The sequence below is a fragment of the Otolemur garnettii genome, unplaced genomic scaffold (genome assembly GCF_000181295.1).
Source record: "Otolemur garnettii isolate 467f Iridium unplaced genomic scaffold, OtoGar3 scaffold00026, whole genome shotgun sequence".
NCBI classification, from domain to species: domain Eukaryota; kingdom Metazoa; phylum Chordata; class Mammalia; order Primates; family Galagidae; genus Otolemur; species Otolemur garnettii.
The window spans coordinates 8,221,044-8,239,224 of NW_003852421.1; the positions used below are offsets into that span (position 1 = coordinate 8,221,044).

At 35.4% G+C, this 18,181-nt stretch overlaps 1 protein-coding gene across 1 annotated transcript in view; it reads left to right on the forward strand.

Moving 5' to 3' along the window:
- Nucleotides 1–13,924, forward strand: part of TMEM170B (transmembrane protein 170B) — a 32,986-nt gene extending 19,062 nt beyond the window's left edge. The window contains exons 2-3 of the mRNA XM_003788307.2: nucleotides 1,768–1,938; nucleotides 11,880–13,924. Coding sequence (XP_003788355.1) covers nucleotides 1,768–1,938; nucleotides 11,880–12,010 — 302 coding nt within the window. The 3' untranslated portion in view covers nucleotides 12,011–13,924. The remainder of the gene's footprint in view (nucleotides 1–1,767; nucleotides 1,939–11,879) is intronic.
- The last annotated feature ends 4,257 nt before the right edge of the window (nucleotides 13,925–18,181 follow it).

The following is an 18,181-nucleotide window of genomic DNA, read 5'->3' on the forward strand; positions in this document are numbered from 1 at the left end:
TTTTCTAAACTTAATAATGTTTCATTGTGTGTATACCATACATTTTGTTTATCCATTTCACCCATTGATGGACACTTGGGTTACTTCCATCTCTTGGCTATTCTGAATAATACTGCTGTGAACATGGATGTGAGCCAGTATCTCTTCAAGATTCTGCTTTTAATACTTTTGGGTCTGTACCCAGAAGTAGAATTGTTGGATCATATGTTTAATGTTTTAGGAACTATGATACTGTTTTTCATAGCAGCTGTACCATTTTACATTCCTACCAACAGAGTATTTCCATACTTTAATGATGTTTGGATAGATTCTGATTCATCCATTTTTACTCTCTTTATTGAATGGCTGTTTTATTGACTTGTATACTTGATAGAGAGTAGGCACCTAGCACAGACCCCAGATACCTCATGTTGTAGAGTGTTTGCACATCAAGGGTGATTTGCAAGGTCTCAACATTGTAGAGTCAGCTTTTTCAGCCAGAAGTAACAGGATCCCTACCTGAACTAGTTAAATAAAAAGGAGAATTTTATTACAAGGAAACTAGGATGCTACATTGACTCCAAGGATAGTGATATGCTAGGGCCTTAGAAAACACTGGTAAGGGACTTGGTTGTCTCTGGTCTATGATAGATGTATTTTATTTTCTTCTTATATTGTGACTTACATTGTGTGATGATGAAATGGCTTCAGAAATCCTGGACCTCACCACAATATGGGAAGGGAGATGGGGCTAAATCAAGGACAGCTGTGGGAACTATAAAGATTGACTAGGAATCAGGAGGGCAGCCAGAAGGAAAGGTGCTGAGTGGAAGACAGAGGGAAGGGTGTTTTCGTCCCTTCTCTAAACCGAGATGTCAATGGACTATTGATTGAGGACACATTGAAGAAAGAATAACGGAGCTTGAGAAGTTCTGGTTAGGTAAGAGTAGCATAACTGGAGGCAGAGAACTAAAAAATAAATGCCAATGATTCTTTAGTGTACAAAATTGAGAACCATGGGGGAATTGCTAGACATCCTTACAGTCACGAAGGTAAAACCACGTACTGACTTCTGGAATGATTTGAACTAAGGGAGAGTTTTAAAAAAAAATCTTAACACTATTTTTAGTATATAAAATAGAAAATTACATCTCAAATAGCAATTAATTAACTTTTATATATTCTAAGATGTTTATAAATAATATAAAAAATTGATGAATTATAGCTATATAACAGGGACATTTAGAGAAAATTAGAGTATAGCTTTAACTTTTCATCGTCATGGAAGGAATTATCTCCCCTCAAGCATTAGTGATGTTGATTTTTTTTTTTTTTTTTGGGACAATCTCACTGTATTGCTCCATGCTAGAATGCCATGGTGTCAGCCTAACTCACAGCAACCTCACACTGCTGGGTTCAAGCAAGCCTCATGCCTTAGCCTCCCTAGTAGCTAGGACAGAGATGCCCATCACCATGCCCAGCTAATTCTTCTGTTTTTAGTAGAGACAGGATCTCGCTCTTGCTCAGGCTGATCTCAAACTCCTTAGCTCAAAGGATCCTTACTAATCAGCCCCCCGGCCTTCCAGAATGCTACGATTACAGTTGTAAGTCACCATGCCTGGCGATTATTATTGCAATTTATTATTACTGTATGTCAGGTACTGTGCCAAGCATTTGTGTATATACGTTATCTCATTTAGCATTCCCCCAAACCATAGGTGTTCACTACAACTGGATTTTCTAAGATGTATTTTGGCAGAATGATTAACACTTGCATTCTCCTTGCAGAGATGTGGTACTGGATCTTCCTCTGGGCTCTCTTCTCCTCCCTGTTTGTCCACGGTGCTGCGGGCGTGCTGATGTTTGTGATGCTGCAGCGGCATAGGCAGGGAAGAGTCATCTCTGTCATCGCAGTCAGCATCGGGTTTCTGGCTTCTGTAACCGGAGCCATGATTACCAGTAAGTGGATTGTGTTTAAGGACATAATTTTATATGCGTGTAACATTTTGGTGACTATGTTCTTATTGTAAGTGTAGCATTAATGTTATCTTTTATGTGGAATATTTTTCAACATTTTACACGCTCCACCTAGATTTAGAAGGTAAAGGTGAATTCCACATATTCACTGAGTAAATAGTTGGTACTTTACTGTGTGAGCACTTACTTTCACAGTTTTGTGGCAATAGACAAAACAGGTTTAATGGGAAAGTTTGTATTGATTGTAGTTTCTGATTTGAAGTTGCTCACTATCTGGTAAGAAAGAAAGGCACAAAATATGGCAGTGACAATTGTCACTAAAAAAAAGTGAAAATATAGCCCTATGTCCTTGATGTCATTTTCCTGTGACTACAAAATAAAATTGCACTTTCTTGTACACCAATCGTCATGACACAAACCTCCCCGGCCCTCTGGTGGTTTGCACGTTTCTGCTGTGCTGACTCAAGAGCGTTTCCCTGCGAGTGAGTCCTCAGGTTCGTTCCCTCTGGCTTTCTCCTCTCAACACTGTACTTGGACCTCACATCCAGCCTTGGCTAGAAAGAGTTAAGTGACAGTTTCTGCTCCTTCTGGTTGAGCAGAACTTTGATGCATCTTGTTGAAACTGGAGAGTGCCGCAGCTGCTTCCTTAGTGTGGTTTTGTCAGAAACTGGAGGCTTCTCTGTGTTGCTGTTGATTGTTTCCCTGCTAGTAATCTAATGATCCTAGTGGCTCATATTGCCCTTGACTTCTGGCCTTCTGCAAGTCTGGGCAGCTCTCTGCTACCACTGGGTTTGTTTCAGGACTCTTAGGAACTTCTTTCCAATCGGTTCTTGCCTCCGAGATAAGACCTTATCTTTATAGTTCAGAGGCTTCCCTCCCTCATCGTCTCTAGAGTGATTGACATCCACGTCTTGAGAGGAAAAGCCCAGTTCTCATGTCTCTGGGTATGTCCTATGGCATTAGTAAGATAATCCTAAAATAATTACGGGAAGTGAGGAGTAGTCTATTTTCTTATCCTTCAATTATTACTTGTTTTTTCTCTGTTACATTGTGTTTTTATAGTTGCTTTTGTTTCTGCATGTAACCTACAGCTTTGTAATACTGTACCTTACCCATTTTGCCATAGGTATAGTTTTTTTTTTTTTTGTGACAGAGCCTCAAGCTGTCCCCCTGGGTAGAGTGCCATGGCATTACAGCTCACAGCAACCTCCAACTCCTGGGCTCAAGCGAGTCTCTTGCCTCTGCCTCCCAAGTAGCTGGGACCACAGGCGCCCGCCACAACGCCCGGCTACTTTTTGGTTGCAGCCATCATTGTTGTTTGGCGGGTCCGGGCTGGGGATTCGAACCCACCACCTTAGGTGTACGTGGCTGGCGCCTTAGCCGGTTGAGCTATAGGCGCCGAGCCCCATAGGTATAGTTTTAAAGAGGTACTCAGGTTTAGCTAAAGCACAGGATATGTATAGTGGGGGTAGTAGCAGATTCAGCTGGAAAGATAGGATGGAGGGTCTTGCAAAGCTATCTGGAAAGTTTGGACTTTTATCCTGCAGGCCATGGAAAACAAGTGGATGATTTTAAATGGAGTGGCAAGGGGCAAAACAGTTCAATGGGAAATTTTATTTTATAGTTGAATATAGAATATAAAGAGAAAACTCGGAAAGAACAGGGACTTGTGTGTTTTCATCACTGCTGTATCCCCAACAGTAAAACAGTGCCTGGATCATGTTAGATCTCAAAAAATACTGGTTGAATAAACGGATGAAGGGAGAGAGGAGAAGAGAGAGGAAGGGAGGGAGGGAGAATAGTATTACTAAGCTTGAGACCAGAATCTAATCTGGAGTAATGGCTGTGGGTTAGGAAAGGAGACATTGAAGTAAGAACTATGGCAAAGCTCAATAAATCTAAATTAGTTGCTGTTCACCGTGGTGGCATAAAAAGAGAGATGGAGGGGGCTGCCAGCATTGTTGTAGTTGTAGAACTCTGAACAGAGGAGGAAGGAAGGAAGGACCAGCTTGTTTAGAAGTTGTTAAGTAGTATGTGTTATATATATTTAATAGCATACATTATTGTAGAACTTAAACACATTGACTGCCATGCTAGAAAAAAGTTCTTTTTCCTTGGGGCCACAATGTATTATTAGGTCAAAATAGGTCAAGAGGTATACAAGTTACATGTGCTTCTCTAGGCCCCAGGCTCAAAACTAGTGTAAGTTAAATACAACTCAAGTGGCAATTAACATGTTAAAAGAGAACATGAGAAATATAATTCTACTTCCATTTATCTCTAATAATATATATGTGTACTTCAATTCAGTCAAGAATAAAATTAGCCAATGATTTTAGAAAGCACAGGGCTATATTTTATTTATGTATTTATTTTATTTGTTTGAGACAGGTTTTTAAATTCTTAAAAATATGTCAAACACAGTTTTAAGTAAAAGTTTGTGTCCAGATTAGTTAGAAAACATTTACTAAATGTCTTCAGGCTGATTTTCTGACCTGTAAATACTTGAATTAAAAAAGGAAAAAAAAAAAAGCTAATGTGAATATTTAGCTGTATTTATTTTCTTAACACAAGTTGTGACTCCTAGTGCACTCATAGCTATATGTTCAGTTCAGCTAACAAATTGCTGGGTATCTGCATTCCAGAAGATGCTGATTGAATATAAATTCTTATCTATTATATTTTGCTGCTTCTTAGATTTTATTTCCAAAGTAAGTGATTTTTCATTTAGGATTGTTAGTTGATATCAGAAATGAGAGAAACTAAGTTTATATGTAATGCCTAATTTCAGCTATTTAATTTTAACTAGTCTAAAGGTATAAAGTGATATCTTATTTCTAGTTTAAGTTACAGTTGTCTCGGGTGGTGCCTGTAGCTCAGTTGGTAGGGCGCCAGCCACATACACCAAGACTGGTGGGTTCGAACCTGGCCTGGGCCAGCTAAAACAACAGTGACAACTGCAACAACAACAACAAAATAGCCCAGCATTGTGGCCGGTGCCTGTAGTCCCAGCTACTCAGAAGGCTGAGGCAAGAGAATTGTTTAATAAGCACAAGAGTTTGAGGTTGCTGTGAGCTGTAATGCCATGACAGTCTACCACGGATGACATAGTGAGACTCTGTCTCAAAAAAAAAAAAAAAAAAGTTGCAGTTCTCTGATCACGAATGTGTTTGAGCAGCCCTTTCTGTGTTTACTGCACATTCAGGCTCTCTTTTCTGAAGATTGCATCTTTAAATTCTGGACTTTTCTTTTGGTATTTCTGTTTCCTTTTTGTTAAATCACAGGTTTTTCTTTATATATTAGAGATATTGGTTTCTTGGTGGTTTTGGACTTTGCAAATAATTTCTCTCAATCTTTTATCAATTCCCTTTGTCCATGATATCATTAATTGAGCAGAAGTTCTTAATTTCAGTATTATCAGGTTAAAGAGTTTTTTGACCTATGGTTTATAATTTAGAGTTTTGTTCTGTTTAAGATGTTCTCCCTCCATACCAAGAACAAAACATATTCTCTCATATTTTCTTTTTAGTTTTACCTTTCTTACTAAGATCTTCATTTCTTGTGTAGAAGGAATCAGGAAAACATTTTCTTAAAGGGCCAGCTACATATTTCAGACTGCAGGCCAGGGCTCATTGTCACACTATTCCCTCATCCTATTGTAGTGCAAAAGCAGCCGCAGGCATACGTGAATGCACGGGCATGACTTGTTTCCATAAAACTGTTTTTACAAACAGGCACCTGGTGTTCAGGCCATAATTTACTCCCTGGTCTAGAGTCTGCCTTTGTTTTTGCTATTAGATGGGATTCCAAGTGTTTGTTTCCTTTCCCACATACTAAGCCAATTTTTATGTTACCATCTACTAAAAAATCCATTATTTTCTCATACTTTGTAGTGTCACCTTTGTGTATTCTCAAGTTACTGGGATCTGTCTCTAACCTCTGTTCTGATTCCTGGGTCTTTTTTTTTTCTTTTTTTGCAGCGTGGCCCCATTTTTTTTATCCTTATGGTTTTGTAGTATGTTTTCATATCTGTTAGGGATAGGGCTCTCTTTTTACTTTTCTCTCTCAGAAAAGTAGCCATTCATGGACCTTTATTCTTTCATATAAATTTGAGAATGTGTCTACTGAATATCTCAAGAAGTGTGAGAATAATTTTCATTAGTTCTTAATTAAATGTAGAGGTTAACTTGGAAAAAATTGGCATTTTAAATTGTATTATCCAAGAATATTTATTGAGATCATCATTTTTGTCTTTTTTTGAGTTAAAAAACGTTTTTTCAATAGAAAGGTTGTATGTTTTTGATTAATTCCCAAACACTTACGAACTTAATGACTATAGTGCATAGGTATCTTTTTATACTGTTTTATTGATATGGAGAAATACAAAGTTTTGTATGTTGTGTTTTTAAAAGAGTGACAAAAACTTGTTCTTTGGAGAAGTAAAATGAATAGTCTACTGACAAAGAAAAAAGTTAAGGCAGAAAAGTAAAATGTAGAACATACTACAATAAATAATTTTATCTCAATAAAAATAAAATAATTACAAAAATAAAAGTTTTCATTTTTGTTTTAAAAACTATATATTTCTAAATACAAAATATCAAAATTGGCATAAGAAAAAATAGAAAACATGAATAGGATAATTATTTTTAAACACTTGAGATATTAACTGCCTTCTTCCCAAAATTTCTAGGTCTAAACAGGGTTTAGTGAGTTCTTTAAAATTTTCAAAGGATAGTTAGTACTACTAATTAATCCAAATTATTGAAAAAAATAGAGTAAAAGCTGTGCACAGCATATTTGCTGAGGCCAAAGTAATCCTGTAACTAAACAAAATAAAGACCACTAGAACAGAAAGGTATAAGCTCATTTACCTTATGAATGTTGCTTGGGAATATAAAGATAGTTTAGTATCAAAAATGAGGACAGCTTTATTCCAGTAAAAATTTATGGATGCTAAAATTTGAATTTGATTTAATTTTTATGTATCACAAAATATTCTTGATTTTTTTTAATCATTTAAAAATGTAAAAATCATTCTTAGCCCATATGCTGTACAGAAACAGGTTGGTGGGCCAGATTTGGGGTGTGAACTGTAGTTTGCCAACCCGATCTAACTGTGCAAACTGATAGAATCAACACGCCATTAAAATGAATGCTTCCCTGCCCTTTATTATTTGCTTTCTGTTCGGAGGCATGCAGGGTAAACTACATTACTTCCCATTGGTATACCTTGCTGCAAGCACTTTATGTTGCTGTTTTTTGACATTTTCTGTCCACTGATGACTCTGATCCATTCTCCTTTGTCCTTGCAGGTTTATGTATTTCACACATGTTTTAGATCAGCTCAGTTGTAGTGCTTTCTCTACTTCAGATTTATTGTGCCCATCTTCTCTACCCCCTTAATACTTTTGGTGTCGTTCTTTATTTCTAATTCATTGTGTTTGACATTATTTCCAATGACAGTTTCATGTGTGTCATGTATTCCAAGCACCCTATCCCACTTCCGCCTTCTTGATGCTTTAGAGTGGAAACTAAGGCACAAATTAGGAGAAGATATTCGGTAACATAAATAAACACAAAAAGGTTAATATCCAAACTAAAGAAAATTGTTAATCATATAATAAAAAGATAATAGAAAAAAATGGACAAAAGACTTAGCAAGCATTTCATAGAAGTAGAAACCCTAATGGCCAGTCCCCTGTGAAGAAAATCTCCATCACGTTAATTATCAAGAAATTATAAATTGATCGGAGTGACAACATCTCTTATCCACCAGATTGGCAAAAATTAAAAACAACAAAAAAAGATACCACCTGCTTCTGTGGGTATGGTGCAAGTAGAATATAAATTAGTACAACTATTCTGGAAAAACAATTTGATATTGCCTACTAAAGTTAAAATGCCCAAACCCTAGGGCCTGGCAATTCCACTTTTACCATAGATGAAGGAGAAACTCTTGACTACACATGTGTGCCAGGGTCATGGACAAGAACATTCACAGGAACAGTGTTAATGATCACAAAGGATTGGAAGCAAATGTCATCAGTAGTAAAAGGGCCAAAGAAGTTGGGATACATTCATACTTAGAATTCTGCACAGCAGTGAACATAACTTATAGCTACATACAAGGGAATGTATTTATTCTCTGCTATAAATACGTTTATGCCCTGCTATTTTAAATCAAGAATTCATTGAACTGTGTTATTGTATACAAATACATATTGTTTAAAAACTAGTCTTAAAAGATATCCTAGCCTTTAAAATAAAGTTTTCTTAGAATTGTAGTTAAGTTTAGGCAAGTTAGATGTAGAAATTAAGTTAGATTTTTAAAATTTATTTTAGTTATATAAGTAATACATGACTGTATTCGTTGTGTTAAAACATTAAAGACATTGTGGGTAAAACAAAGTCTCTTTTGACTAGTACTTCCAAACCGGTGCTTTTTCCCAAAGTAATTCCTATTTTTAGTAAGAATATAGAGCCCAGAGTTTTGTGTGTGTGCCACATTCATACATCCATATATACATACTGCCTCACACACATGTACAAATGCGCTAGGACTGAAGATATGATGCTTTGTGCTTTTTTGTAGAAATATGTCTTAAGTTTTTTCTATGTCAGTTCATACAGATTTACATTTTCCTTTTGGAACTATATGGAGTCCATGGTATGGGCTTTATATAGTTCAGCCATTACCCAGCTAATGAACATGTGTTTTGTTTATTTTTTGATTACAAAAATATGCTACATTGATTATTATGTGTTTGTATATGCATTTATATGTGTGTATCTATATTCTGGATACTAATGTTTGTTGTAAACATAGCAAATATTTTTCTAATATGTTCCTTGACTTCGAATTATTATGGTTTTTGCTCTTTTTTTGTGTTCTTAAGATATCTTTTCCTAGGATTGTAAATATATACTATTTTATTTTGTTTTTCTTTTTTCGAAACAGGGTCTTGCTCTGTTGTTCAGGCTGGAGTGCAGTGGTGCAATCATAGCTCACTATAGCCTTGGACTCCTGGGCTCAAGAAATCACCCTGCCTCAGCATCATGAGAAGCTGGGACTACAGGTGTCCACCATCATAGCAGGCCACTTTTTAATTTTTTGTAGAAACAGGTTCTTACTATTTTGTTGAGACTAGTCTTAAATTGGTCTCAAGTGATCCTCCTACCGTGGCCTCTGAAAGTGCTGGGATTATAGGTGTGAGCTACTGTGCCTGGCCTGTAATTTTTTTATATTTTAAAGTTTACATTTGTAGTTTTCTTCTAAACATTTTGTTCTTTAATCCATCTGAAATTTATTTTGGGGAAGAGTGTGAAGTAGGAACTGATTTTATTTCTTTCAAATGACTATAGTTTACTCTTTACTGAGTAGGTAATCACTGATTGGAATTATCTTTACCATTTACTGCTATTACAACTACTGGCCAAAATTTTTTGAGTACATCCTAGGACTATCTGGTATTTTAAGCACCTTACCAGTATTATCTCTTAATCTTTATGCCCATTTTACAGTTGGGGAGATGAAGGAGGTTAAGTGATTGTCCAGTGAAACACAGTAGCTAAGCAGAGAATATTTATACACAAATCTAGCTCTAAAACCCATGCTTTTAACTGAGGTAAGCATGGGAAGTTTGAATTGACAGATTTATTTGCCACTTTCCAGGCAGCCTGAGCAAGTAATTACTTTGATTTTTCCCTTCTTGGATCATGATTGAAAATTTAGTGTCAGAGAGATGGAGGCCAAATTGTGTTTTGTAAAATCGAAGGTAGTGTTTTTTCAAATTGAAAATAGTCATGGAAATCTAGGGTAAATCCAAAGAAAAACAGGGTACTTCTCAGGTTTATTTTAATATATTTCTGTTAATAAACAAGATGTATTATCTTTAAAGTTTTTGAAGAATGTCATGTAATTCTAAAATTTAGATGTGTGATCAAGTGAGTTTATTACTTGATTAAGTAAATGTTGGTGCCACTTGGAGTTTTATTTAATATTGAGATTATTGGCTACTTTATTATTTTCTGAGTTCCTTGTTCTCTTTTTCACTTAGCATAAATCTAAAATGATAAAAATATTTGCAAATTTATAGCCAGACTAGCCTGGATTGAGATTCCAGCTCTTACACTTACTGTATTGCCTGAGCTATTACTTTATGTTAGGGGATAATACTGAGGGGAGGTATGATATTGAAATAAGATAGTATTTGTAAAGTTCCTAGCAAGATACATAGTATGTGGTAAATATATTTTAATTTTCTTCTATTTTAAAACATATGTGAAAGATCTTGGTTTAGTTTAATAATTTGCTTTTCCTGTTTATATATCTTATAGAAGAATACAGTAGCTTTTATGTGGGAGATTTTGAGTAAAATACAAACAGTTAATGCTCAGCAAATTTTTTTTTTTTTGGCTGGGATGGGGTTTGAACCCACCACCTCTGGTATATGGGACCAGCGCCCTACTCCTTTGAGCCGCAGGTGCTGCCCTTAGCAAATTTTTATTAATTAACAAATAAAAAATATAAACAGCTAATTTTTATGAATAAATTCCTATCTCAAATAATTGTCAATTTAGTATCTTTGGATAACTTATTTCTCTTATTTTTCTTATGTTCTTTCCTAAATAATATACTTTCTAAATTAACAAAAAAATCTTAATATTAAGGGTATCTCTTTTGAGTAAAATGAATCCTTAAATTCATTTTACTCAAAGATAAGAATATTTGACCAATTCATTTCATAGTTTACCATATAAAATAGTTAATCGAATTTCTTAATAAAGCACATAACCATGCTAGGATGTATAGACAGTTTTTTTAGGGAAATCGTTCGAGGCTATCTCAGACAGTGAGATGGCACATTATAACTTACGTGTTTCTTTCTTTGTGATTTATGAATGCACTTTTAACATTGGCCACTGAGATACTGCATCATTATATAAGCTGTATTATTAGATGAATGATGTATGAAGTTCCTCATAATTCTGAGATTCTCGCCTACTAGGAAGTATACATTATCTAAAAATTTTCCTAAAATAGATGTCAAGTTCATCTCCCATTTTTATTACATGTCACAATACTAGCCCTATGTTAGAGTTATGTGCTTTATTTAATTAATTATGTTATGTGGTAGATTGTGGAATGAATTAGTCAAATACTCTTTTATTTTACATGACTTTTAAGACAATTCATCTGACTCAGAAAAGATACCTTTAATTTTAAGATTTTTAACTTAGAAATTACATTAAATTATGTCATTTTTCTGCATTATCATTTATAATTATCAACGTGTTAAAATTTGTTTATAAAAATGCTGATGAGGTCTAGCCAGTTGAATATTCAGGTGACAGATGATAATAATGAAATTATTCATTTTCTTTTCTTTCTTCTTTTCTTTTTGTAGAAATAGAGTCTTATTTTATTGCCCTCAGTAGAGTGCTGCAGCGTCACACAGCTCACAGCAACCTCCAACTCCTGGGCTTAGGCGATTCTCTTGCTTCAGCCTCCCGAGTAGCCGGGCCTACAGGCGCCTGCCACTACGCCTGGCTATTTTTTGTTTCCGTTTGGCGAGGTGGGTTTGAACCCTCTGTATATGGGGCCGGTGCCCTACTCACTGAGCCACAGGCGCCGCCCGAAATTATTCATTTTTTATGAACATATTTTGTATCAAGTATGCAGCGTGTACTTATAAGCATGCTGCATACTTATATTTTGGTGGAATAGAAGTCTGTTTTTCAATTAAGTGGTCAAATGTGATAAGGTAAAGTGTAACTTTTATCAATCACATGGAAACTTTCTCATAGAAAATTTACAAAATGCCATGAATGATGACTTCTTTGATAAAATGAAAAGAGATGAAGTTAGAGCTGTGCAGTGTGTACAGTGACTTTCTTTCTGGCCCCTCTGTTCCCCTCAGGTGCAGCAGTAGCGGGCATTTACAGAGTCGCAGGGAAGAACATGGCCCCTTTGGAAGCGCTGGTATGGGGCGTTGGGCAGACTGTACTGACAATAATCATCTCCTTCTCAAGGATCCTCGCTACACTTTGAGGTTTCTGTGGGAATGTCTTACTTCACCTAAGGAAACAGATGTACAGATTCCCTGAAAATGGCATGGTTAACAAGTAGAAATGAAATTGTGCAAGAATGCGGACCGAGCGGGTCAAAACTGAGGAAGACCTTGAGCTGTGTGGAAAGATTGCCCTCTGGTGTTCAAGTGATTGCACTACCGCACTGCACCTTACGTGCCTCTGTCCCAGGCAAGGTGCACTTGGACTCTATGTGAAGCTACAAGAAAAAGCACCTTGTTTAGCTGCCTATCAGGTTAACATTGGTGTTGAAATCATCGTTCTTAACCGTGTTGTGTTAAGTTACAGGGACATTTTGAGGGATTGATATATGTGCCAAACTCTTTTCTTTTTGTTGACATTGATCATGTGACAATTTGCAAGTGTAGATGTAGGTGAGTGCTGTGAACATCTTTGACATGAATTCAGATGATGTAGTAAGACTTTTGTTTTGTAACACTAAATCCCCTAAGAGTGCTAAATATTGAATTGTTTACTATGAGAGAAATTCTTTGATTTTTAATGTTGAGTGTTTTGGGATTTAGGGCTTTAAAATGTTTAGGCATTATTATTTAATTTATATGGAAAATAATCGTCTTCTTCGTGGAAGACTAAACTGTTTTAAGGACTCAAAGTAGATCTATAAGGGTGCGTACTTTCCACTAACTTAAATAACACCCTTTTAAGAGTTTCCCTCATGCATAAATGTTCTATTTATATTGAATTCAAAAACTATGGGTCACACACATTGATTGTAGTTTGTGTGTCATGAAAATGTAATTTGAAAATTTTCCTATCAATTTTGTAAGAAAAAGGTCTGAAATGCATGTTACATTCTTTGGCCCTTCTAAAGAGAGTTTTGGCCTTGTATCTCATGGAGAAAACATCTTTTTAACTAGTATCTCGGTGGGATTATATTACTTGTTGCATTATCTTGATTTTTGACAAAACATAAACAAGTCTTTCATTCTGGAGTATTAACTATTTTTAGTGAGTGGCCTAAATTAGGCTCTGGAAATAAAAAGCCTAACTTCTAGATAAGTAATAAGCAAGTTACATAGGAAGAGTAATAAATAATGTTACTTTGGATATGTGGCAACATCATAATTTTGCTAAGTAAAAATTGGGGACTATAACAAATAAATTTAAAATTTGACATTTACTCTCAGCATATCAATATAGTACTGAACATGTATTTGAATGATTTATTTCAGTTGTTTGGTACTTGATTTATACATATTAAATTTATTCAGGTTTATAAGTTATGATTTAGGTTTACTAGAAGAATCTATGGTGGCATTTGTTAAAAATGGATATGTCTTTTGCATAAAAAATTTTGAGAGGTTCTGGCAATATAGTTGTAAGAGTGCAGGAAATATAGGGGTAACACAGATCCTGGCTGAACTGATCCCCTAATAAGATTTTTTTTTTGTTACCAGGTGCAATTATTAAGTATGCTGTCTCATAATAAATACAAATTGAGGAAGACCTCAATTATAAATATACTGTCTCAAATGAAGAGCTAGAATAGAGAATATAAAGTTTGGGACAATCCCCCACAATAATCTGGCATGCTAGCCTCAATGTTTAACTTTACTTGGTATAACAGTGAGTTTCTGCTAGGTGTTATCCAAATTTAAATCTTTGTTACCCATGCTATTTCTCTGCCAAAAGGTTACCAATGAGGAGATGGGGAGAGGTACTTTTACCAGTATGGAAGCCAATTTGGGGGGGATTTACTGAAATTATGGCTTGGAAATTTTTCTCTTAAAAAAATATTCCTATGAGCAAACTTATGTGTGGATCTTCAAAGTAAATCTTAAAATTGATTCTTTTTATTATGCTGGAAATTCTTTTCATGTGTTATTTATATTCCATATGTTTTCACAAATTAAATTTAGGCATAACTTTTCCATGTCAATTTGATTTCTCCTTTTCTGTTAGACTTGAATTATGTTTTTCTTTACTTTGGCTATTCTGTCAATAATTTAAAGCATTCATATTCTTACAAAGAAATTACCAATAACATGTGGAAATTATTTCAGATCTACAGAATGAATATTTATTTTAACATATGGCTATTTTATGATTTAAGAAAGTTATGATAAGGTAATATGGAACACACGATCATAATCCAGAATTAACCAGAAAATAACTTGTATGTATTAAATATATGAATGCATGGACCAAAGAGATTTAAACTCTTGTTTTTACTCTAGAATGAAAGAGTATGAATATACTCTGGAACAGTGGTTCTCAACCTTCCTAATGCCGCAAACCTTTAATACAGTTCAAAGGGGTCATGACCCACAGGTTGAGAACCATGGCTCTAGAAGTATCATTGAATGGTTAATAATAGTTTTAGGGTGTCCTGCAGTTACCTTCATTATCAAATTGCTTTATATTATGAGTATTATGAGTTAGGTATATGTGTGTGTGTGTATACTTTGAATTTTAGGGAGCATTTTTAGTTTCTTTGCTGTTTTCACTTATTTCCATTGATATTTTTACAACTGTCACTCTTTTGAAGTTTTCAAGTGCAGTTGAATAGTGTGAATTTATGAAATTGTCTTAATAGCTATTTATATGCTGAGATTTTTTTAAAAGTTAGTGGTTTTCCTATAGAATAAGAAATGTTTAATGATATATATACACACATATATATCATTATATACATATATAGAGAGCTGCTATATATGAATACAGTCTAACTGGAAAGCTTTTGTTCAATGAACACGCTCATATTCTTAGTGGAGAATTTGATATATTTGTTCAGTTGAATGGATGTTTGAGAATTTAGAATTTTGGGAAATTTTCCTTTTTTCTTTCTTTTCTTTTTTCCTTCCTTTCTTGTCTTTCTTTCATCTCACTATGTTGCCCTCAATAGAGTGGTCTGGCGTTGTAGCTCACAGCAGCCTCCAACTCTTGGGATCAAATGATCCTCTTGTCTCAGCCTCCTGAGTAGCTGGGACTACAGGCACCCACCACAACTCTTGGCTAGTTTTTTTAGAGACGGGGTCTCACTCTTACTCAGGCTGGTCTCAAACTCCTGACCTCCAGCAATCCACCTGTCTCAGCCTCCCAGAGTGCTGGGATTACAGGCGTGAGCCACTGCACCAGCTGGGATGATTTTCTTGACTTAATAGTTAGCTAGAGACTCTTATTTAGGATATGACAAAAGCCCTTATTGAAATATTTGGGTTAAACTTTCTTAAAATTTGTATGTGACTTAGCAGGAAATATTCTTTGTGACAGTATAGAAAGGAAGAGGGAAATCCTGTACCGTTGACACTCCTTTATTCTAAAAATGTTCAGTGAATATTGATGATAGTGAAATCTGTTCTGCAAAGAAGGAACTTTTGTATGCCCAAACTAATTATCATTTACCATTCTGCCTAAAAATGTCCGTAAATCAGAGTTAGTCAAGGCGCCTCATCTAAACTACAAATAGTGCTTAAAACCTTTAAAAGAAGGAGGTACAAGTAATCCACGTCATGGAACAGTTCATTGGTTGCCTAGAATGATGGCTATCTTCTGTGTTTGCAACGGGTCTTAATGTTTACCAAACAGTGTTACAGTTTGTTACCCAATATGCTTTCTTAGTATTTGCAGCATACATTTCTACTGCCCCCCAAATTATAAGGATTTTGTTTGTACTTTAAATGAGAAGAAATAAATAAACTCTCTGCATATATTAGATATGTGTGATACAAGGAAAAGGACTGTCATCAGGAAAGCTCTTCAGCAAACCTCTGATTAAGATGAGGAGAGTGGGCTGCCACATCAGTGCCCAGGCTAACAGACACATGACGACTAATTCAATTTTGTAACAGTTTGAGGGACTCTAGTATACGAATTGCTGTACTAAGTGTTTTCTATAGTGTGTACAGGAATGACCAAGATGGAATTTGTGCCCTCAAGTCCTTCAAGAACTAGCAAGATGGATTTTAAATCTTAGAATAGTTAGGATAACTTTTTGCTTCCTCATTCTAAGTGAGAGTTCACATCCTCTGTTTACCTGCAAATTCTGAATTTCCCGGTTCATCTACTAAATGGACTTTCAATAACTGAGGTATCATTGCCCTGACATAGTAAAGAGAATGTTAGACTCTAAGCTAGTGATGTAAATTTGAATTCAGTCTCTGTCACTTGTTAGCTTTTTTATTCTGAGCAAATCATTTAACCTGAGTTTCAGTTTATACTCTGCAAATGTGAGACTTTAGTTGTAAAAATTATTTGAGATGTTTTGTGAATGGCAAGGCAGTGTTTGACAATACATGATCAAGATAGCCACTGTAATTTTTCTAAAAATTGCAACTGTAATACCAGTTGAATATATTCATATAAAATTCACCCATTTTCTTCCATTTTCATATTTTTTTCTGCATATATTTTAAGAAGGAAACCAACAATATTCTCTGTAACCTTGGTTCCTTCAATTCACATTCTCTCCACCCTTTATTTTTAAAATCACCAGTTGTGTATCTAAGAATCCTTTTAGTTGGTGGTGGTGGAAATGGCCAGAGCAAGCAGGCTTCAGTTACGAGTTCTGTTTAGCACTGGTTGAAATAGGAAAAGGGTAGAAGTGGTCAGCATTTCCTCCTTTACCTTGACCTGCCCTCCTCACATGCATTCACCCAACAGTCCCTGGCTTGCTATTACATGCAGATGATCCTCGTTTTTAGGGATGGAAAAATGGGTGAGATATTCAGTCCTTCTCTCCTCCTCTCTTCTGCTGCCCCTGGGCATCTGGTGCCATAGTGTGGTGCCAGGACTGTAGGGAAACCAAGTCCTTCCTTCCATGGATCAAAGGTGCATAAGCCCTAGTCATTGTTATTTTGTTTGCTTTTTATTTAAAAAGAAATACTGTTATTTTTCACTTAAGTCTATTTTGTGATTCAGGGAGTAACAAGATGCTATGAGTAGTTTCCAAAATATTTTCAAACTGCTTTCCTCTTGATAGTACAAAACTTCCTCCCAGAAAATCTTAAAATCTTTTTAGTCATTGTTTTTATGATGGGAGTGTTGACAGTTACTGAAGAAAAATTCTAGTAGACTTAGAGTGCAGAGAAATTGGCGAATACTCATTGGGTAACCGGGTAAATTACAGTTTCTTTTAATAATCAGGAGCAAGATTCTCAATGTTTAAAATGAACTAGTAACCACCTGGTCTCATAATCTCTCTTAATTTGCTGTCCTTGATAGGATATCTTGGAAGACTTCAGGGTATTCATTTGATTAAAAATTAAAACTTTTTTTTAAATATGTGGTACCATTCTGTAGCGGAGAGAAATTTAAAGACAGGAAGAAATATTGGAGGGGTAATGTACAGAAAACCACATTTGATGAAGTACCTTATGTGACATACTGACAGTTCCCCCTTGTGTTCCAACTATAAACTGCATTGTCTGAGGATGTGCATTGCATGTTTACATAAGCCTGTTTTTTTAGTAGATGAGCCTTTGCTGACCACAACACACCCTGAAATCCTATTTTTAATGCATTTTTGCGTTTGTGGCAGTAGATTTGCTCTCCTAACTTAATGACCTCCGTCGAGTGTAGGTGCTACAGTGCTGTTAAGGAGGTTGCTGAATCAGTTACCTAAAAATGTATCTTTGAATTTGGGGGAAATAATGCTTAGTACATCAAGCATTTTCAGTAAATGTGGAGCTGTACCAGTTAGTACTTTATTAAATTATTGGAAGCACTCAAATTTCTAAGTGAACTGAGCTGTGAACTATAATCATCTCTTCCCCTCCGTTCAGGGGACTCATTTTCACGTTCTCTACATTGATTGCATGTGTTGACTTTACATAATAATCCTTTCTTGATTTTGAGAACTAATTTAGCAATTTTCTTAAAAATCTTCCTCCCCCTTCCATACAGATACCATACATCACAAGCATATGTACAGTTTGTTGATATAATTCTAAGTGCTGGTTTAGAAGAGAATATTCTTAACACACATGGTTATGCAGCTGTGGTCCTTACTGAAAAATAAATACACGCAAGTCAGGAAAGCATGAAGCTCTTAAATGTTTTTTTTTTTTAATCTTAAATACTGTACCAAACTTATCTGTCCTCCAAATAACATGTTTATCCCTCTTTCCAGAATGTATTTAAGTATGTAACTAAAACTGGAAAGCAGTTTGAC